The sequence below is a fragment of the Hippocampus bargibanti genome, linkage group LG11 (genome assembly GCF_051943395.1).
Source record: "Hippocampus bargibanti isolate YZ-2025 linkage group LG11, ASM5194339v1, whole genome shotgun sequence".
Classification (NCBI taxonomy): domain Eukaryota; kingdom Metazoa; phylum Chordata; class Actinopteri; order Syngnathiformes; family Syngnathidae; genus Hippocampus; species Hippocampus bargibanti.
The window spans coordinates 7,091,340-7,114,346 of NC_142744.1; the positions used below are offsets into that span (position 1 = coordinate 7,091,340).

At 40.1% G+C, this 23,007-nt stretch overlaps 1 protein-coding gene across 1 annotated transcript in view; it reads right to left on the bottom strand.

Moving 5' to 3' along the window:
- The window catches only part of LOC148891362 (receptor-type tyrosine-protein phosphatase S-like), a 115,414-nt gene that overhangs the window by 8,497 nt on the left and 83,910 nt on the right, over window positions 1-23,007 (bottom strand). Inside the window, exons 17-30 of the mRNA XM_089007377.1 lie at window positions 22,341-23,000; window positions 21,553-21,647; window positions 19,627-19,880; window positions 17,624-17,711; window positions 17,230-17,448; window positions 15,285-15,442; window positions 14,233-14,244; window positions 13,866-13,978; window positions 8,357-8,454; window positions 5,721-5,844; window positions 4,388-4,563; window positions 3,154-3,273; window positions 1,236-1,390; window positions 875-1,160 (exon numbers count right to left, since the gene is read on the bottom strand). Coding sequence (XP_088863503.1) covers window positions 875-1,160; window positions 1,236-1,390; window positions 3,154-3,273; window positions 4,388-4,563; window positions 5,721-5,844; window positions 8,357-8,454; window positions 13,866-13,978; window positions 14,233-14,244; window positions 15,285-15,442; window positions 17,230-17,448; window positions 17,624-17,711; window positions 19,627-19,880; window positions 21,553-21,647; window positions 22,341-23,000 — 2,558 coding nt within the window. The remainder of the gene's footprint in view (window positions 1-874; window positions 1,161-1,235; window positions 1,391-3,153; window positions 3,274-4,387; window positions 4,564-5,720; window positions 5,845-8,356; window positions 8,455-13,865; window positions 13,979-14,232; window positions 14,245-15,284; window positions 15,443-17,229; window positions 17,449-17,623; window positions 17,712-19,626; window positions 19,881-21,552; window positions 21,648-22,340; window positions 23,001-23,007) is intronic.

Sequence of the window (23,007 nt, forward strand, 5' to 3'; positions counted from 1 at the left end):
GGAGAAAATTACATGCAAACAGGGTCGGATATATCGATAGTCCCGGTTATATCGATATTTTTTCGGACTCCCTTGAATATCGATATAACGAGACTTTACTGTATATTCTACACAGTGTAATTAAATTGCAAGAACAAATTATTTTATGATTCAAATATATAATTCCACCTGGAAATGTTACATATTTATTTATTTATTCATCTATTTATTTATTTATTATGTATTTATGTACTATTTATAATAATAATAATCTGTACTTTTGTACAGATGACGGCTGAAGAAACCTTCTCATCGATGGACCACTCCTGTACGACTGAGAGCTTACACAGACGAAATAATAATACATAATACATTTCATTTATAAGTGCCTTTCAAAACTCTTGGTCACTTTACATTCACAGGTTATTTTATTTATTTAATAATTAATTCATTTATTTATCTGTTGACCCATTTAGCCATTTATTTATCTATTTATTACTTATCTATTTATTTATGTATTTAAGTATCTATTTATTTATGTATTTATGTATCTATTTATTCATGTATTTATTAATTCATGTATGTAATTATTTATGTATTATTATAGATTTATGTATCTATTCATTTGTGTATCCATTTATTTATTCATTCATTTATCAATTTAGCCATTTATGTATTCATTCATTTAGCTATTTATTTATCGATGTATTTATCTATTTATATATCTATTTATTCATCTACTTATTTAGTTATTTATGTATTCATTCATTCACGTATTTATTTATTTATTTATTTATTTAATCATTTTTATCCATTTACCCATTTATCCATTCATTTATTTATTTATTTATTTATTTATTTACTCATTCATTCATTAATTTTCCCATGAGCATACCTTAAATTCCAGCTCCATGCCGGTGACGTGCTCGCCGCTCTCCACCTTGGCCAGCTTCTGCATGTACGAGTAGAGACTCCTGGCGGCTACCTCGGTGTTCCCGCAGGCCACGGCCTCCAGCAGCGCCTCATGGATGAAGCTGTACTGGTCCTCGGTTTGTACCATGTAATTCCTCTGCGAGCGCATCAGGGTGACATGACCGTAGATGTCGGTGGTACGCTCATGTCGGATGCGCTCCAGCATGGCGTCAATGACGATGAAGCAGCCGGTGCGGCCGACGCCGGCGCTGAAATGGAAGACCAAGGTCAGCATGCAATAAGGGTGGACGATGGCAGTTTTCCATTGGGTCTTCGGAGCTTACCTGCAGTGTGCGATAATGGGCCCGGCATCCGGAGGGTTGCAAGCCTTGACCCGACGCAGGAAATTGAGGAATGGAGTCGGGTACTCCGGGACGCCGTGATCTGGCCAGGCTGTAAACTGGAACTGACGCACCTCTCGTCGTTCACTGCTGCCACTCTGATGGGAGATGGGAAGTGAAGTAATCTTCTAAGTAAAGTAGAACTGCTAATGTATGACTGAATGTAATAGAAAACATTTTGTCATATAAAAGGGAACAAAATAAGGCTGAAAATGTCTCCCACTGAATGAGAGGATTTATACATTTCATAGCAAGGGTGTCCACGTTGCAGTTACAGTCTCCTCTCGAGGGCCATGATGAAATTTGGGAAACCATTAGAATGTTTAATCCCTTCTACATATTATACAAAAAAATAATGAATAACTCGTTTTCAAATTTGAATTAAAAATAATGACTTATGGTTTACATACGACATTTTGGCTCGGACTTTAGCAAGCATCATGGCACTTGACATGTTTGATTTGCTTTCGCGAACTAAATAAAATGACGTGGCTTGCCAGATTTGGCCCCCGGGCCTTAACTTTGTGATGGATAATAAGAAGTTAACATTTTAAAAGTTTCATGCTGTTATATGCTTAGTCAACATGTGTGACTCAAATACACAATTGAAGCACAGACAACCTGGGGTCAATCTGAGGTCAACAGACACAGCTTGTTAAACTGTCATCTTCATCTAGGAGATCTGGCCTTGGACAGAATTTAGGACTTGGGAAACTCCTTTATCACGGGAATAATTTACGACTTGAAACTCCTTCACAGGAAGAGCTCATTAGCCAGGTTACAAATTTATCAGTTCATGGAAGAGACAATTATTGCTTACAGCTGTTCGTGCTTAGAACTCAAGAGGTGTGGTATTCTAATCAAGAAAATTATATTTTACTGATGTATCACTTAAATTTGCATATACTCTCAATAAATAGCTTGGCAGAGGGCTGCAGAATTAAGGTGTCTGTCATGAATGGCTGCGTCTCCTGCCGTCAGTAAAAAGACTATCTTTCTGGGTTCGAGTCTTGGTCCACAGTGTCCGATCGAACATCTCTGAGACTTTGACACCTGTGTTTTATAGTAAATAGCAAATTATGGTCGCTTCCGTGACTGAACTTACCAAGTGAAGATGCTCCAAGAGCCTCTCTTTATAAAAATTAAAAAGGTTTTCGAATAAGTACTTGGTCAAAGATGCATTTTGACATGTAAGCTACAAACGATTGCTAATGTCTGCACTTAGAGGGTGCACTGGAATTCTACAACATCCATATTTTTCTTCAAAGAATTCTCAGTTTGCCGCTACAAATGTTGAACTTGAATAGATACAGTAAAGTCTCGTTATATCGATATTCAAGGGAGTCCGAAAAAATATCGATATAACCGGGACTATCGATATATCCGATATCGATATAACGAGACTTTACTGTATTTCATTTAAATTCCACAGTTGGCCTAGTTTCTATGTTTGCAAGTAGGCCACGGTTACACAGGCTCATTTGATGTGGCGAGATGCGCTCTTCTTCTTCCAACACTGGTCAAATCTCATCACCCCAGATAAGATTGCAGACCTGCTTTGACTCACCATGAAGGCCAGGCTAATGGCCTAATTTATGTTTAAAGCACAAAGACATCCCCAGAAAATAGTTGCAAATCAGCTCACATTCTGGTGGTGTATTCGGATTATTTTAATAGGTGCAAAACATGCCCAGCCTTAAAATTCTTGATAATCTCAGTATTTTCCTACTGCATTTTATCACGCCCCCCCCCCCCAAAAACATTTAAGTCTAACATATGCTACAAATTCGCCATGTTTTTTTTGCATGATTATGACTGCCCGTTTCAACAAAGGGAAGAAAAAAAAAACACTTGTGATCACCTTATGGAGGGAGAAGGTGCGGACGCAGAATGTGGCCAGTTCCATGGTGTCCAGCAGGGTGACCTGGATTGTCCCATATGTGTCTGTACCCCGACTAGGCCAGTACTGGTCACACTTTATCTAAACATGAAAAAAAGGTACATGAGTTAAATGTTTTTTATTTTTAAAACACATTTAAGTGTGTGTGTGTGTGTGTGTGTGTGTGTGGGGGGGTTTAATGGAAGGTTAAGTATGCCCATGTATTTTTATTAATAAACAAACAAGCAAACAAACAAATAAATAAATAATAATCCGATTAATTAATCAACTGAAACCATTCTGGAATTTGTTCAGGTTTTGTTTTTTTTCCATGCTTGGGTGTCGATAAAGCGCTGACCATGGCCTCTGGCAATGTTTTTCCCTCTCAGGAAGTAGCAGCATTTGCCTTTTGTACAACCGCCCCCACTTCAAGCTCAGATAACTCCAGACCTATATGATTTAGGAATTAACTCTTTTTTTCCTGATGAAAGAAGAAAGTCTAAAATTTCTAACGCTGTATTGAATGTTTATGTAGTCCTAAAAGTCAATATTCTGTGGGTCCTGCAATTTGAGGGAAAATGACAAAAACCCTGGCACTGGAGTGGACACTTTTGCACATGTCTGGCAGTGAATGAGTTAATTCGTTAATCAATTAATTTAGTATTTTTTAAATATAATAATAATAATAATAATAATAATAATAATAATCTTCTTTTTCATTCAGCTTTTCCCTTCAAGGCGTCGCCACAATGAATCAGTAACCTCCATCTTCAGAGCTATATAATAATAATAATAATAATAATAATAATAATAATAATAATAATACATTTAATTTCTAAGCACCTTTCAAAACTCTTGAGGGCACTTTACAATCACTGGATTTTTTCTGTGCAGGTGAGCAGCGGCAGCCATTCGCGGCAGCGTTCACTGTACCCAGAAGTAACATAGCAAAGTCATGAAAGGAAGAGGAAAGGATACCATGTGATGCCACAGGAAGTTGCCATAAAATCTCTCAAATGGAAGGTAGACCAACTTGGTGTTAAGGAAGTAATGTTTTAATAGAGAAATGTTGCCATTCGGCCAATTTTTTTTGTCATATCAAATTATCTGTAAGCTACTAGATTCCACTGTTATCTGCCTGCATCAATGCATTTTTTTTTGTCATCGGGGATGAGTGCACCACATCTTAATGTTATATTGCTCATGGCAAAAGTACCCGTGATTTCTCCTCCAAGCGTGTCATCATGACAACAGAAGCCGTCCTCTGCTCCCACACCATTCTCCAGAAGTCACCAAATGTCTCAGAAAGTGGCCCCTGGGTGGCGATGTAGGCATTCTGTCTTCGGTAGCCGTCAATGTAATTGGCGTTGATGTAGTCGCTTCCCAGGACGCCTGCAAAAAAAAAAAAAAAAGTGACATTTGGGGAGCGTTGGTGTCTGACAGCGGCAGCGTCTGATGAGGCGTTTTTGTATTGTATGAATAACTTGACAAATCACGTTTATGAGCTGTTGTGAGTCAAACAAACGAAAATTAACTGAACTGTTTATCCTCAAGAGGGTCATGGGGTGGGTAGTTGGCAGGGTACAACCTGTACTGGTTGCTGGCCAATCGCACGGCACATACAAATTAGCAATCATCCACTCTCACACTTAAGGACAATTTCGAGCATTCCATTCTTACCTCATTCACTCCCATTTACAATTTTTTTTTTTTTTTCATGCTTGTGTGCTGATAAAGCGCTGGCCATGGCCTCTGGCAATGTTTGTTCTTTTCCGCAAGGGGGTAGCATTTCCCTTTTTTTCCATGTTAGCGCTTTGTTCCAGCTTTAGCTGTAGTTAAAGCGCTACATAAACCAATATGTATGGATTGCATTGTATTTTGGACAGTTGCCCTAACTTCAAGCTCATATAACTCCAGAGCCATATAATTTTTTCTGATGCAATAAGAGAGTGTAAGGTTTCTAACGCTGCATTGAATGTAAAACTCGATATTCGGTGGGTCCTGGAATTCAAGTGACAATGACAAAACCACCGACACTGGAGCGGACACATTCTTGTGTGTTTTTGGAATGTGGGAGGAAACTAGAGTACCCGGAGAAAAGCAACACAAGTATGGGGAGGACATGGAAATTCCATCCAGGAAGGTGGGTCCGTAGTTATTAACTTCTGTAATGTGAATCGGATGTGCTAACGTCACAAATACATCATTAAATCAAACATAATGAGCACTTTTTTCCCCTTTTTTATTCATTTCAAGAGTACAAAATGAATTTATTTTCGGATTCATTCCGTCCTCATCGGGCATCCACGATGAAAACAAAGTAGACATTTCTGGTGGATGAGAATAACAAAAAAAGTATGCTCATGAATTTTCACATCAAATCTGTCCTGTGGTGGCCATTTTGAATACATTTATGTGGTTTGTTTGTTTCTTTGTTTAGCTCCAGATCCTTGTCTGCAATTTCATCCATCAACCTGTCTCTTCCTCTTACCCCAATCTCTTTAACATCCTCGACGTAAGCCTTCCCTTTGCCATGCTCGTGTGCTTACCTTCTATGGGTGCCAGGATGACTCTGGTGTGGTCGTACGCTATCACGTTAGCATAGCGGTTTTTGGGCTTGTTGACCTCCAGGTTGGAATGCTCCCAAGTGAATTGCTGCCCAGGATCGATGGACTGAGGGGGGAAAAGGAAGCAAATTGTATAAAGCAGAGCTTGTAGACATAATATAACAGCAGATTTGTTGAGGTGGAATGATAGAGGGTTTTATAAACCAGACGTTTTGTGAAACGCACCGCTGAATAAATCATAAGTTTGTCTGGACTTAGTGATGCTACACATGTTAAATAGCCTTTTGCTTGATGAAGAGCTGGCTTAAAAAGGCTTAACATTAACACCTATGGCTTGGAACACTTGTCTACATTTTTAACTCTTTATGTTTGCTATTAGAATCGTTTCGGGGAAGTCGAGCAAAGCAAATAAACCTGTACTCTAACCTCTTTGTTAAAGGCAGAGGGCACTTCCATGGATTTGAGTTGCCGTGATGTAATAGAACTCGGCGCCAGAGGTGAAAGTAAAGTCGGCTAAGAAAGTAGTTTTTACCTTCAATTTTTCCAAAAGTCTTAGGTTATTGTAGTATAACTCAAGTGTGTCGAGTCAAAAGTCAACAGTATTTGAATGCTAGCCACTTTGCACTCTGTTCCGAACGGATTCGAAATCATAGGGTTTTTTTTTCCACTGGTCCCAAACGAGTTTTCCTGACGTCTATTGCTTTGTAGTCTTCTCAACCAAACACACAATGGTCATGAAGTCATGCTATGTGATAGAGAATAGACAGAATAGAAGTTATCATATTTAAAAGTTTCACGGTTAGTTGACCGCCGAACACAAGGCCCACAATGGAAGCACAGAAAACCTGGGGTCAATCTGAGGTGAACAGACACAGCATGTTAAACTGTCAGCTTCATGGAGGAGATCTGGCCTTGGACTAATTTAAGACTTGGTAAAACTCCTTCAGAGGAAGAGCTCATTAGCCAGGTTACAAATCTATCAGTTCATGGAAAGGACAATCTATCAAAATGTCTACGTTCTGTTGTTTTATGGATGTTGGTGGTGGGACGTCCAGGGGTGTGGTATTCAAATCAAGAAGACTATGTTTTAATAATGTCCCTTAAATTTGCATATCCAATCAATAAATAGCTTGGCACTGGGCTGCAGACGTTGGCCGTCGGTCATGAATGGCTGCGTCCCCTGTCGGCAGTAAAAGACAATCTTCCTGTGTTCGAGCCTTTGTTCACAGTGTCCGACCGAACATCTCTGACACTGTTTAAAACAAACAGCTCCCGTTTAACTAAACAGTGACATTAGCTTAACCTGTCTTTGAGCGTTTTGTCCTAAAGTTGGTGCGCCTCCTATCTTTGAGTCGCTAACTTTACACTTTGCCCTTCGCTATTCAAATTGTCCCAACATAATCCTTGACCGCACAGTCCACCATCTCCTTCCATAATTGCTCCATGATGTGGCTTCTAATTGTAGTCGCTAATTAGCAATCAGGTGAGCTAGCTAGCAAATTTGAATAGACCAAAGAAATGCTATTAATAATATTGCTTTCTTTCAAAAACATAACAAAGAGCACACCAACTTAAAAATTCAGATTGCCCAATGTGAATTTGCCAATTAATGGAGTTCAATTCAAAATCAAGTGAAGTCTTTCACGTTTTAGCGAAACAAGTCATGGGCCCATAAACACCTTGCATTTGTTTTGGTGCGTTCCAAAGTCGTGGGAGAGGATATCTCAGGCTTTTCCGTGGTCCGCCGGAAAATGCAGAAAGAGCTAATATAATATTCATTTACCGATGGTGCATTGCATTATTGACATAAAACATGGCGGATGGTTGCAGTATGGAACGTTAGTGCACGAGTAAAACTATAAAATACAGTAAAGTCTCGTTATATCGATATTCTCGGCACTCTGAAAAAATATCGATATAACCGGACTATCGATATATCCGATCCTGCGGCATGTAAATTTTCTCCTTGCGTTCATAGAAATAGTATCGTAATAAGCCGTACTATCGATATAACCGATGTCGATATAACGAGACTTTACTGTAATAATAATAATCGTACGTTTCATTTATAAGCGCCTTTCAAAACTCTCAAGGACACTTTACAGTCACAGGATATTTTTTCAGCGAGCCACATGCGCCAGCGTTGACTCAACCCGGAAGTAACATAAAATAAAATGAAAAATAAATAAAAGACCTTAACTCATTCACTATCATTCCCAAATTTATTTTGTGAATTGAAAATATGACGTGGAGCGCCATTCCTGAATTTGTTCGGGTTTTGGTTTTTCTTCCGGGGGTGCCGATAAAGCACTGGTCAGTTGTTTTTTTCCTTCCACGAGGGGACAGCATTTACCCTTTGTACAACCGCCCCCATTTCAAGCTCAAATAACTCCAGACCCATCTAATTTAGGAATTAACTTTTTTTTACGAAGATAGGAGAGTGTCTTAGGTTTCTGAAAATGCCAAAACCCCTGGCACTGGACTGGACATACTTTTGCACATTGTCGGGCATTGAATGAGTTAAAATTGTCATCACTTATCCACCCTTGCAGGAGCTTTTGGGTTACGCGAACAACGACGCACGCCTTATTCCACATAAAATAAAATCGGCGTCTCACCTCGTATTCCTGCGAAAGTCGGAGATTGTCGTTGGCTTTCATCAGCTCGATATGCTCAGCCAGCTCGCTGATGGGAATGGGAGGATGGCTCATCATCCCTGCATGGCAACAAGCGTGCGACAGAGCAAATGGGTCAGAGGTCACCTTGGCTATGTCCGAATAGCCCAAATTACCGCGGGTCACCGTCACTCACACAAAGACGTGTGGATAATTGCGCAAGCAGGGAACATCACAAATCATTAAGGAAAACGGCCAGGCAGAAAATCAATGTTGAGCCGTGCGCGTAGACATTGCGAGCTGTGTTTGTTTTGGAATGGTTATACTTTGATAAATTGCTTCATGTGCCATCAGAGAAGCAGCCGAGCCGACAAAACAAACATAGACGCGACACTAATTAGGAGAGTTTGAACACAGGCGCAACAAAGGAAGCAACATCCCTCAGATTTGGTCCCTCTGCAGCTGGCTAACGCACGGCGCCAACATCAAATTCGGGTTTTCGATTTAGATGCATTTTCATCACTGGGCTCTTGATGCATATCTTGCAAGTCATGTAAAGAAACGACAATCCCAGCAGTCATTGGCAGGCAGTGGCGGACGTTAAGCCCTGCAAAGCCTTCTCTGCTGGCCTAAACATGTCTGAATCACGGACTGATGTTAATTATATATTGTCCATGAATTCTTATGAAATAACTTCAAATTGTCTTTCAGCTTGCTTTCATTACTTTTTCCCTGTTGCGCTACTTCCAGATGGGTGTTTCCGTATTTCAGCAATTAACCATGCACATTTCAGCCATCATTTGTTACCAGAGTCACACCTAGACACCTTCACAATCAGTTCTGCGGGCCCTGGAGCATGAAATAAGGGTTGATTAAACTGTTGAGGTGGCAACCCAAAAGTTTTCGTAAACTATGTTTGGCTTGTCACTAGCCAATCATAGTTTGTGAAAACCGCTCTAATCACAAGCCGCTAGTGACAAGAGCATACTGGCCAGAGCTAGCCCACTGTATCGGGCAAATATATTGTGTTGATTTAGTAGCAGTTTTGTCAACCCACAATGGCTGAAGAAGGAAAAGAATGTGACTTAATAATATTATTTGTTATTCATATTATTATTATTAATAATAATATTAATAATAGTAATAATAATAATAATAATAATCATAATAACAACAATACATTTCATTTATAAGCACTTTTCAAAACTGTCAGGGTCCTTTTACAGTCACAGGATAAGTTTCACTCAACTCGGAATAACTCAAATAGATAGAAAACTAGTTAGCTAGCTAATACATAGCTAATAGATAGTCAGCTAGCTAGCTAGATAGCGAATAGCTTTGTCAACCCACAATCGCTGAAGGAGAAGGAATGGATTTGGTTGGATATTTACTGTTAAAGGACAACCGACGTCACTTTTTTTGTTTTTTAACTGACATCAGAAAAATGTTTGATAGCATCTAAAATACCCAAAACACGCAGTATGATATTTTTAGTCAAATGCAAAACACCAATAAAAAATGACTTAAAGTGTCCAAAATCTGCAAAAAAATTGAGCTGCCATTTGGGCATTTTCAGAAAGTCCCGCCCCCGGTTCGTGACGTCACGCCAAGATGTCTTGCATTGCTGGAGAATCCAAACAATGGCTTCAGATTCGGAGAATATGCTTTCTTGTTACACATCCAGTGATGAATATGATTCAAATAGTTCTGAAGAGGAAAGCATACATGTTTGCAATCGATTAAAGAATTTATTTAGTGCCATTTTGAGGCAACATTGGGGCAACAATGGATCATCAGAAAAGAGGCACAAAATGGCGACCTCCAGTGGCCACCTCTGCTTCCACAGGCAACACGGTTCTCAGACCAAACATGTCCAGCAAAATACATTGACGTGATGGAAGGACGCTAAAATGCGTCTTTTTTACGGTCATGGGGCGGTCCTTTCATGACGTCACGTACAGACTCGTCACCAACTCAAAAACAAGACTTCCTGAATATTCAGAGCGAGTCTTAAAACGTAAAATATAGCTATATGCGGTGGAATCTTATACACTCTTAAAATACGGAGACGTCGGTTGTCCTTTAAAGCCATTTGCAAGACGGATTTTTAAAGAAAAAACCATTAAGAAAGGTTTGTCAGTTATTTCCCGGCTAATGGTACCCTCTTGTAAATCCCACCACCATTTTTTCAGTCTGGATTTATTCAGACGTAGCACTACTGAAAGCCTAGCGATGAAATCCACGACCCGCCACTGTCGACAGGTAATCACAAAATGCCTCTCGTGTCTTAAATGACCTCAAACATCATCGGTGGGAAACGAATTTCATCTATTCAGGGTATCTCCGAAGCACAATTCTCAAGGGATGAAAGGAGGGCACTTCAAGGCTGCTGTCAAAAAAAAATGTCGTGATGGAAGAGAGCAGCTGAAGTGCTTTATTTTATCTGCGTCACTTTGCATAGAAAAAAGCTAAAAACCTTCATCTTTAGATCTTTGCCATGGAAACGCACCACATTTCCAACAAGGGCATCGTGTGCATCATTGGTTCGTGAAAGGCTTACGCTTATTTTGGAAGCCACAGCCATGCAGCACGTAACCAGCAGTGCTGTTGGATCGCACGGTGAGAACTGAGGAAGCAATGTAACATATTTTCAGGTGTATAAGGCGCACCGAAGTATAAGGCGCACCCCTAATGAATAATGGATTTTCAAATTTTTTTACATATATAAGTCGCACGGGAGTAAAAGGCGCACCCCCAATGAATAATGGACTTGAAAACTTTTTTGCACATATAATGCGCACCCCCAGTGAAGAATGGATGTTAAAACTTTTTTCCATATATAAGGCACACCGGAGTATAAGGCGCACCCCCAGTGAATAATGGATTTTAAAACCTTTTCCATATATAAGGCGTACAGGAGTAAAAGGCGCACCCCCAATGAATAATCGATTTGAAAACTTTTTTTCCACATATAATGCGCACCCCCAGTAAAGAATGGATGTTAAAACTTTTTTTCCATATATAAGGCGCAACGGAGTATAAGGTGCACCCCCAGTGAAGAATGTATTTTAAAACTTTTTCCATATATAAGGCGCACCGGAGTATAAGGCGCACCCCCAATGAATAATGGATTTGAAAACATACTTCCATATATAAGGCGCACTTTCAATGAATGAAGTGTTTTCCAAATATAATATCTAAATATATCAGTTTTCCAAATATACGACACACCACTTGATAAGGCGCTACAGTAGAGGCTGGGGTTATACACCACTTCTGTTCAGGGAAATGGAGTCGGTGGCTGCTGACAGACTACCAGGTAGACTCTACCTGTTGTAGCTCAAAATTTTCCAATGTATAAGGCGCACCCTCAATGAATGGTGTATTTTCAAACTTTTTGCAAATATAAAGCACACCACATGAAAATGCACTACAGTAGAGGCTGAGGTTACACAATACTTCTACAAGGGGAAATAGAGTCGGTGGCTGCTGACAGTAGTTGCCAGACCTGTTGTGGCTCAATATGACTTCAGATATAAGGTACACCACTGTATAAGGTGCAGCTTCTACATTTGAAGAAAATGAAGGCTTTTGGGTGCCCCTTATACACCGAAAATACGGTAATTAGAATAATTCTCGACAACTTTTACATGAAATTGATTATAAATTTGCCCCACATGTACGCTCCATGAGAGTTTTGAAAGGCGCTTATAAATGAAATATATTATTATTATTATGATTATTATTATTATTATTGTACACGCATGTTTTGAGGCCTGTGAATAGCATATAAAGTGCACCTGCATATAAGGCGCAGTGCCAACTTTTGAACAAAATTAAGCCTTTTGGGTGCACCTTATACACCGGAAAATAGGGTACTCATTCCAAAGCGGGGTCTCGTTTGGCAAGATGAATCAGCCTGATGAGTCAAACTTCGCTCGTCGTGCTTCACATTTGAAGTCACATCCAAAGTTTGTGCTCAAAGACTGACGGGGTGGAATGCTTTAATTTCCGACTGTTCGGGCACGCACCGGCTTTCGACGGCAGTGGCTGGAAAGGTTTTTTTTTTCTCCTGACACTGTGCTGACTCAATCAAGGCGCTAGTGGACAGTGGCCAAACTGACCTTAAGCGACAGGCTGATTTGCTCGCTTATCAATTGCGGCTTGTACTGTTGAAGGTTCTGTGTTTGAAAGGTTCTTGTGTGAGTATTGTTTTTTTTCCATGTCAATATTTTACAGTATCTTGTCAGTGCCTACTTTCATGTGTAGTGTACCTGACGGCTACCAAAAAACTGAATTGGCTGAAGTGGAATTTGCCGAGAAGAAAATATATCATACATTCTGATGTATAAGGCGCAGACAAAAGCCTTAGTTTTCTTCAAAATATAACCCTGCGCCTTATACGCAGATGCGCCTTATATGTGCAGTCATGTTGAGCCACAAGAGGTCTGGCAAATACTGTCAGCAGCCACTGACTCAATTTCCTCCTGTAGAAGTAGTGCGTAGCCTCTACTGTAGCGCCTTATAATGTGGTGTGCCTTATATTTGGAAAACTTTGTATATATTTCGATATGATATTTGTAAAACTTTTGTCATTCATTGAAGGTGCGCCTTATTGTCCGGTGTGCCTTAAAGGACAACCAACGTCTCCGGACAAGTTGTGTCCATAATTTGTAAAATGGTTTCAAATGACTTCTACTGAGCGTATTTTACAAAGATTCCACCGCATATTGCTATATTTTACGTTTTAAGACTCGCGCTGAATATTCAGGAAGTCTTGTTTTTGAGTTGGTGACGAGTCCGTACGTGACGTCACTAAAGGATAAATTCTTTAATCGATTGCAAACATCGATGAGAAGGTTTCTTCAGCCGTCATCTGTACAAAAGTGAAGGTTTCGGACGTTTCGCCTCCTATCCAAGAGGCTTCGTCAGCGAACTAAAGAGTAGTTCGCTGACGAAGCCTCTTGGATAGGAGGCGAAACGTCCGAAACCTTCACTTTTGTACAGATGACGGCTGAAGAAACCTTCTCATCGATGGACCACTCCTGTACGACTGAGAGCTTACACAGACGATTGCAAACATGTATGCTTTCCTCTTCAGAACTATTTGAATCATATTCACTGGATGTGGAACAAGAAAGCATATTTTCCGAATCTGAAGCCATTGTTTTGATTCTCCAGCAATGCAAGACGTCTTGGCATGACGTCACGAACTGGGGGCGGGACTTCCTGAAAATGCCCAATTCGCAGCTCAATTTTTTGCAGATTTTGGACACTAAGTCATTTTTATTGGTGTTTTGCATTTGACTAAAAATATCATACTGCGTGTTTTGGGTATTTTAGATGCTATAAAACGTTTTTCTGGTGTCAGTTAAAAAACAAAAAAGTGACGTCGATTGTCCTTTAAATATGGAAAATGTTTGAAAATACACCATTGATTGGGGGTGCGCCTTAGAGTCCAGTGTGCATTATACACTGGAAAATACGGTATGTTTGCATATATTTTCCATACCTGGAGTCTGGAAGTTAATTCGTCTCATCTCCACAGGGTCTGTTGGGTGATGGGCCATCATCTCTGCATTACTCAGAAGACTTTTGGTTCCTGGTTCAGAATCCTTACGTTTGCTTCATTTATGAAGAGAGCATTTAGCACATGCAAAAAACAAAAAAAACAAAAATTATGACTAAATAAATAAATCCAGCCAGAGAAAATTGGACTCAGCACTGACACGCCATTAGCATTAGCGTTGGTGACTTAATGCGCATACATGAACAAACGTGACATTTTATGTCCAAGTACAATACGTGGTGTTATGTTCTGTAATTGCCTCGGGTACAAGGGTAAAAAAAACAAGAGCTCGACATTGGCGTAATCATACCTGTCAGGTTTGCTGTTTCCAGTAAAACAAGATCCAGGGAAGGAATAATTAAGAAAAAGAAGAGGAAGGAAACAGACAGAGAAAAATCAATATGCTGCATTAGTAGTCAAAAGCTGGACATCATGCAGCAGAATGAAGGCTGCGCACACTTTAAACTAGAAGGCGTTTCCCCAGCAACCAAAAAGTATGCGTTTGTGCCTTCAGCAACGATATGGCAAAAATTATTAATTGAAGCTAGCTACGATGTTTTAATTATGTCACATGCATTAAACATAGTGGAAGAATTACCAGTAAATCCATTTTGGGTGTAAGTCAGATTCCAAAAGCTGCAAATCCAGATTCCCTTTGTCTTTAATGTAGCTGTTTATTATGCTAAATTAAATTTAAAATTGTGCCAAATTTCAAATTGAATTTCTGGAGCCTGTTATAGTTTCTATTGTCAGGAATTGCTTAAATATCTAGAAGACCTGGTACAACAAATTTGCTTTTGCTCATTTATGAAAAAGTTTCTTCGGCCGTCATCTGTACTCCTTTGCAGGTGTCGGACGTTTCGCTCCTCATCCGAAGAGCTTCGTCAGCAAATTAAAGTTGCGCTGTCAATATGCAAAAAAATAAAAAAAAAAAAAATATATATATATATATATATATATATATATATATATATATATATTCCTAATGGACAGAAATGGTAGTGCTAGACCCCTACTCTGATATGTCCCTGGCCTAAGGTTGGGGGAGCAGTGGACTACTACCTGAAACTAATCTGATTACTTCTTTTGTACTGTCTGATTACCACTAGTGTTCTATTCCTGGCTCTGATTGCCCCATTAGCTCTGGTATCACCTCATCAGCATGAGTAATGACCTAAGAAGTCTGTTGTACGCACGGTCTAAATTAAACCTCAGGCCAGAATTACCAGCACAATTTTAGTTCACTGACGAAGCTCTTTGGATGAGGAGAGAAACATCCGACACCTTCAAAGAAGTACAGTCACTTTAACAATATCACTCATGGCTACAGTAGTTTGACGGTGCTTTTTTTGATCAACTCACTTCTTGTAGAGTAAAATAGCGATGACGATGCAGATGATGAAAACCACTGCAAGGACAGGTCCAACCACCCAGATGAGACCGTCACCTGCATCTAGAGGTTGGGGGTGTGAATCCGGGGCGATCACAGGATCTGTGTAAGGACTGGCCACGTACATCTTCTGATGATAGAAAAAAAAACATTACAAAAATGTTGTTATGCATCTTGTTGCTGGCATTGGCCTGGAATATTTCATGTCAAAATGTGGTCATTTTTCCCCCACAAATCGATTTTATTGATCATTCACCACCTTATATTTACAAATGATTGTGCTGAAATGGTTTGGTATGTTTCACGATGCAATGCCAAATTAATTCTTTTTTTTTTGCATATTGACAAAGTACAAAGAGTGCACTATTTATAGAGGCATTTATTTATTTGCTGCAAGAATAACTGTCATAAGAAGAGCAAATGATTGATCGATCAATAAAGCTCTTACTTTACCACCTAGTTCAAAAGTTACACAAATTTTGTAGCTGAACAAAAGATAGGGTAGGTGTGTTAACTCATTCACAGTGCCAGGGTTTTTGTCATTGTCACTTGAATTCCAGGACCCACAGACTGTTGAGTTTCAGGACTACATAAATATTCAATGCAGCATAAGAATTCTTAGAGTCTTCTTTCATCAGAAAAAAAAAAGTTAATTCCTAAATTATATAGGTCTGGAGTTATATGAGCTTGAAATGACGGCGGCTGTTCAAAATACAATGCAACACACACTACTTTTATATAGCGCTTTAACAACAGTTGAAGCTGGAACAAAGCGCTAACATGGAAAAAAGGGAAATGCTGCCCCCTTTTGGAAAAGAAAAAACATTGCAAGAGGCCATGGGCAGCGCTTTATCGGCACCCAAGCTTAAAATAACAAAACCCGAACAAATTCGGGAATAGCGCTTTATGTCAGATTTTCAATTCCAGAATAAATTTGTGAATGAGTTAATAATGGAATGCTCGAAATTGTCCTTAAGTGTGAGAGTGGATGATTGCTAATTTATGTGTGTCGTGCGAATGGCTAGCAACCAGTACAGGGTCTACCCCGCCTACTACCTGTCCCATGACCCTTGTGAGGATAAACAGTTCAGTTCATTTTTGTTTAAAAAGACTCACAACAGCTCATCAACGTGATTTGTCAAGTGATATGGGTCTGGAGTTCTCTGAGCTTGAAATGAGGGCAGCTGTCCAAAATACAATGCAATACATACATAATGGTTTGTATAGCGCTTTAACAACAGCTGAAGCTGCAACAAAACGCTAACAAAAAGGGGAAATGATACCCCCTTGGGGGAACAAAGAAAAAGGGTCATGGCTAGCACTTTATCGGCACCCAAGCATGAAAAAACAAAACCCGAACAAATTCAGATATGACGCTCTATGTCATATTTTCAAATCCCAAATAAATTCGTGAATGGCATTGAATGTGTTAATATAACAAAGTCTTAAAAAAACAAGTGCAGCCATTAAAAAAAAACCTTAAATGTTATTTCTGCAAAGGGGTTTAAGTTTATAGTGCTAGAACACCAGCATTGTTGTTGGTGTTGTTTTGTTTAGTAGCTCGGATGGCCTTTTCGAGAGCAGCCCGAGGCTGAAATCTACCCTACAAAATATACGAGTCAGAATATTTATGTCTTTTGCAATTCCATTGCTCACATGGAGCAGTAGCGCACATAGAGGCAACATCTCTCTTGCCGCCAGTCAATCAATATTAGTGCCGTTGATGGAAATACATGAACGTTATTGCCTTTTTGCCGACGATACGTCAACAGACGTAAATTTTACATGTTATCGTCGCATCCGTGAGGCCATTTTGCTCTCGATGCATCGTGACAGCACGCTGGATGATGGTGGTAGGGAAGGCGGGGTTCACAAGAAAAGAGAGAAAAAAGTGATGGGACACGTCAGCTTTCATACCCCGGTTGTCGAGTTGAGTTCAGCCAGGATGAAGAAGACGTATTCCTGCCCGGGCTCTAATGCGCGGTTTTCAAAGCCGCCATAGTCCAGCTGGTCCCCGAGGGTAAAGAAGGCTGGTAGGGTGGCAGGTGTGAAGCGGGCTGTGATGTAAGCGCGACGTAGGTCCACCTGCTTCTGCTGGCGTGAGTCCCTCTGTTTTTGACTGATGTCTTTTAACAGCTGAGACATGTGGGGGATGTTTGGTGAAGAGGAGACAAATGATGCATCCCAACATGACTAATACTGTATTCAGATTCAATTCAAAGTGGGCTCATTTTTTTTGGTGGGTGGCTGTGGAAAGATGCTTTCTGCCTTCCAAAGATGAATGGACATTTTTTGTCTTTGTGGTTCTCACCTCCTCAAGATCCATTTCGTCCGGACTCTTCAGGTGTCTGATGACGCCTCGGGCTCTCCTCAACGGAACCACAACAACATAAATGTTCCTGAGGTGGGGGTCGGGAGATAAAAATGAAGCATTATCCAACTAGATAATCTATTAAAACAAGTCTTTCTTAGCCTCTTGGTGGAGGGACTCGGGGCAATTTGGGGTTATGCCTTCCCTCTTTTTCATTATTACTTGGACAGAACAAATGAATTACAGTGATACCTTGGCTGACGAACTTAATTGGTTCCCAGACAGAGTGTGTAAGGCAAAAAGTGTGTATCCCAAAAACTATTTTCCCACAGGAAACCATTAAAATGAGAATAATCCGTTCCCAGGTCCCCATAAAACATAATTTTCTACTTTTTAATGTTCTAAGCCTTAAAACTACACAAAAATATACCTTAATTTATGTATAAAAAATGTGCTACGGTATTATAATTAAAGAAATAAACTGTACTATATAATAGTCATTTTATTTACCTTTGTGATGGTCGTTGATGGCTTGATGGAATGGAGTGGCCGGTTTCATTAAACACTTGATGAGGAACGTAACCTTCTCCGTTCACCATCTTTAGGAATGATCCCTTGTAGGTGCTTTCTCTGTGATAATTGTATCTAGTTTCTCATCAATTGTGTTCTGTTTAGCTGGGTTGATAGCTTCTTGCATCAAGTGTACAGATGGATTCTGCGGGTTGTTTGTGGAGCCTGATTGAGGGAATATTTTAACCTTGCAGCAACTCTCTCACTGTCGTCTGCCTGTCTCTTTAATGTTTAGACCACCCCCTTCACTGCTGCGCTCTTGACCAATCACGTGGCTTTCACCGAAGACTGGGGGCGGGGAATAGAGGACAAAAACAGCCGGCTGCCATTTTATTGTTAGAAGAACGGGCTCGTTCGCGACCGACATCACTCATCGAGGCAGCTCCGTGTACGAAAAAGTTTGTATGCCAAAGTAAAGTTCGTATGCCAAGGTACAATATTCATAAATGTAACGTTGGTGAACCGAAAAGTTCGTCAGCCAAGGGGTGCGTAAACCGAGGTATCACTGTAGTTGTTTTGAAATGAGCTAAGTTCATCATAATGGTTTGTTCAATTTTTGCTCAACTAGTATATACTAGTATAAATACATCAACAAACTTATTGCCAAATATTATTTACAAACATGACATTTTGATACAGATCTTTAGCACATCAACACATATGACGACACTGCAAGAATCAAGACAAGAGCGTGGAAAAATCCTACTGGACCCTCCACACCCTGTCCACCACCTTTTCCAGCTCAGGCAGATGTTATTGATCCACACGAACCAAATCCAGCAGAGATTTAAACAGCTTCTTCCCCCGTCGCCATTAACTCTTTAAACAGTAATCCAAATATAACTGTATAGCGCCTCTTTGCAATTTTGCACAACCCCGTGGAACAGCATGCCGTTATAATCATTGTCGGTGCAGCTCTGTACTCACTTGAACCACTGTCTGCTTGAATTTGTGCACATTGTCTCACAGTTATTCTTGAGAGGTACCACTTACACTAAGGAATTCGATTACATTAGATTAACCTTTATTAGTGTCCTCCATATTTATGTGTATATCTTTTTCTATGATGATACTAGTGCAGTGTGTTCTACCAGAGATAAATTACTTGTGCGTTCTACATATTTGGCCAATAAAGATGATTCTGATTCTGATTATCTGCTTTCGCGGACCACATCAAATGACCTTGTGGGCCGGATCTGGCCCCCGGGCCTTGAGTTTGTGACCAATGCTGTAGAATAAATTCAGATTTGTTTCTAAATGCATTATACATGTTTGAAGGCATTATTTTTTTTGCTTTACGTGACGAAGCTTCATTGGTTTATGGCCTAATCAACTAATTAGCATATACAATCATCAATACAGGAAGAAAATTAAGTGCACATTGACACAGCGAAGCGTCGTAGTCTATAAAAATTTAACATCATCCCTCTTACTTGACAGGCGTTCGAGACTCCAGGGATGGCAGAATGATCGTAACTGTGGTCTCCGTGTCCCGCGTGTGATCAATCTCCGGGCGTCGGATGGTGATCGGCGGGGACGTTTTGGCGGTGATACGGTGGCGAAGGCCGCCCATGTTGCCTTCGGGAGCGGTGATTTTGAAGTCGTAACTGGTGTCGGGCTGAAGGTTTGGAATGACCGCCTTCTTCAGGCGAGCATCCACTTCCATCTTTTGTCGATTGTACTCCACCTGAGGGAGAGTTAGTGAAGTCAGCACGTATAATGCTGACAATCTTTTCAAAAGCTCTAATTAGTGGAACCCAGAGTTCAAATGAAACACGGCGCATCAGCATTTTGTTGTTCTGTGGCATTCAAAAGGAATTATCTGCCCCCAGAACTGAAGTGAAAATGCCATTAAATGTCATTTTGGAACTGTGTGAAGCACATTGATGAAATTATCTATCCAAATAAATATGACTTATTGAGAGACATTTAAAACTGATTTATTTGTCCCCTGGTGACTTTAAATCAAACCAAACAAAATGTATTTATTTATCTATTAATTTATTTATGTACAGTAAAGTCTCGTTATATCGATATTCAAGGGAGTCCGAAAAAATATCGATATAACCGGGACTATCGATATATCCGACTCTGTTTGCATGTAATTTTCTCCGTGCGTGCATAGAAATAGTATCGATATAACCGGGACTATCGATATATCCGATATCGATATAACGAGACTTTACTGTACTTATTTTATATATTTAATATTTTTTAATAAATATATCAATTTATTTACATGTTTATTTATTCATCTAAATATGAATGTATTTAATCTATTTAATTGTTTGTTTATTTATATCTTTATTAATGGATGTATTTATTTATTTTATCTATTCAATTATTTATTTTTATTTACGTATTCACTTATCTTATCTATTTATGTATCTATGTATTTATTTATCTATGCATCTACTGTATATATGTATTTGTTTATTTTATCTATTTAATTCTTTGTTTATTCATATATCTATTTATTTAGTTATTTAGTTATTTATCTATATGTATTTATTTTATCTAATTATTTGTTCATTTATATATCTATTCATTCATTCATTCATTCATGTATTTATTTTATTTATTCATCCAGCGCTCCATGTATGGATTTATTTTGGTATTGCTATTTAGGTATTAAGTTATTGATCTATATATGTATTTATTTTATGTAACTAATTATTTGTTCATTTATATAGCAATGAATTTATTTACCTATCTACCTATGTATGTATGCATTTATTTATTTATTTATTCGTCCAGCGCTCCATGTATGTATTTATTCAGGTATTGCTTTATTTTTTTATGTGCTTGTTTGTTTATGAATTTATTTCTTTATTTATTTTGGTCGGTGTATGCGTGTGTTGCCGCATTAGTCACAATTGCTGCAGGGTCTTTCTCATGCAAGATGAGCCAGCATCAGTTCAGTCATCGTAACCGGAGCAAAGAGCTGTACGAATGCAATTCAGTAAAAAAGTTTGAACTTTTTTACAATTCCACGCAAGAGAGAATTTTGCATTTGTCGATATCATTTGAGGATACCAAAGTCAAATTGACCTATTAAGACCTCAGGGTGATTACTGAAATTATTTTTGAAGTTGTACTTGAACAATTCCTTGGAAACGAAACAACACTCCTGTTGACAGTTTCCAGAGTTTATTACGAGCCATTTTTACTTTTTGTGTTATGCCTGGGAGAAATTTGATGGGTCCACTGTTGCAGAGTGAGGAACGCCGAGTCTATATTAAGAGACTAAATTTGGTTTCTCATACAAAGGGCTACATTGTAAAAAATGGTGCCCCTTAGGAGGCGTGTGACTAATTTTATCATTAAAAATATGTCGGTGCTCAAGATGATGGACATACACTAAAGCGATACGGGTTGCTGCTTTCGGGAAACTCCCACGTCAGAAGCACACTGGTCCTCGTGGCCAGATTGACTGAAAAATTCCTCGGCACGTCTGAAAGAGAAGAAAACAGCATTCAGTGGAGGAGTTTGAGTTCAACAACTCTCTTTCTCTTTCGCTGACATGAACCTATGAAGAAAAAAAAGTGTCAGTCAGGTGAGACAAAGTCGTTAGGAGGATGGACAGGTGATGAGGAGAGTGAATGGTGGGCGGAACAGACAAGACAGACAGTAGCAGTAGGAATGTGACATGCCACATTCACCAAGTGTAAGGTTGTGTTTGTTCCCCTTCCGAGTCGACGTGTCAGCGAGAGCTTTAGATAAATTGCCGGCGGAGTTTATCAGATGGAACAGATCGCTCGGCCGCGAGTCTTCACTTCATTTCAACCGTCCACTTACCTTCTGGATTAGGTACTGTACCGTATATTGATGCCCTGTATTGACTTTTACCTGAGGGAAACGTGATAAGCGGTGCTTCCGAAGCAAACAGCCATTAACATTCAGTCTTTTTTTTTTCCATTGGTGAAGGGTAGGTGATGGAGGTAAGTGAGTGAGTGGAAGAGATCGAAGGGTCGCTCGCCCTCCTCCGTCTTGTTTTCCGCATCTCTGAGGTAGGGAGGGGTCAGGAGTGGGTGTGAGGAGGTGGGGTCACTCGATAAGAACCGGGCCGCTTTTTTTTAGTTTTGTGTTTTTTTGGCGTGAATTCCACAGCAGGAGGGTGTTTCCGGCATCTGAAGGCCAACTCTACCTGTTTCAAAGGCCAAGGTTCGGCACAGCAGAGGGGGGCTGAATGGGCCAGGCCCTGCCTTGTTGTGGGCTCTGAGCTGCACTTGGTAAGCTGTGCTGTGATTGAGGCCCAGGATTGTGTAACGAGACTGGCTCGCCGGTAGCGTGACCACATGCGGGGGCGCGAGAAGAGCAGGTAATGAAAAGGGGCCCGGAACGCTCGAGGGTTTGGATCCTGCAGTCTCTTTGTAGGCTACGTTGTACTCTGTGATGACGCCATTGCTTTCCTCTTGGTTAGGAGGGAGCCAGGAGAACTGGAGGGAGCAGCAAGTGGCGTTAACAAAGTCAGATATTTTGGGGTATCCTGAGGGTGGGATGACGGGTATGCTTATTTCCCTACGCGCCGGATCTCCGTAGCCCGCTCTGCTTTTTGCGGAGAGCACAAAGACATAGGTGGAGTCCGAGGAGAGGTTGGTGACGGTGAAGTTTCTCTCTTTTGTGAAATTTATCGTGGTCTCCAGGGAGGTGTTCTTCAGGCCAAACTGGAGGCGGTAGCCTTGAATTTCCAAAGGGAGCCTGTGGCCATCGGAGCCTGACGTTGCGCAATCCAATGGAGGAGACCATCGAAGCACCACTGATGGACCTAATCCCGAATGTGCCCACAGACAAGGAGGGGTGGGTACTGCAAA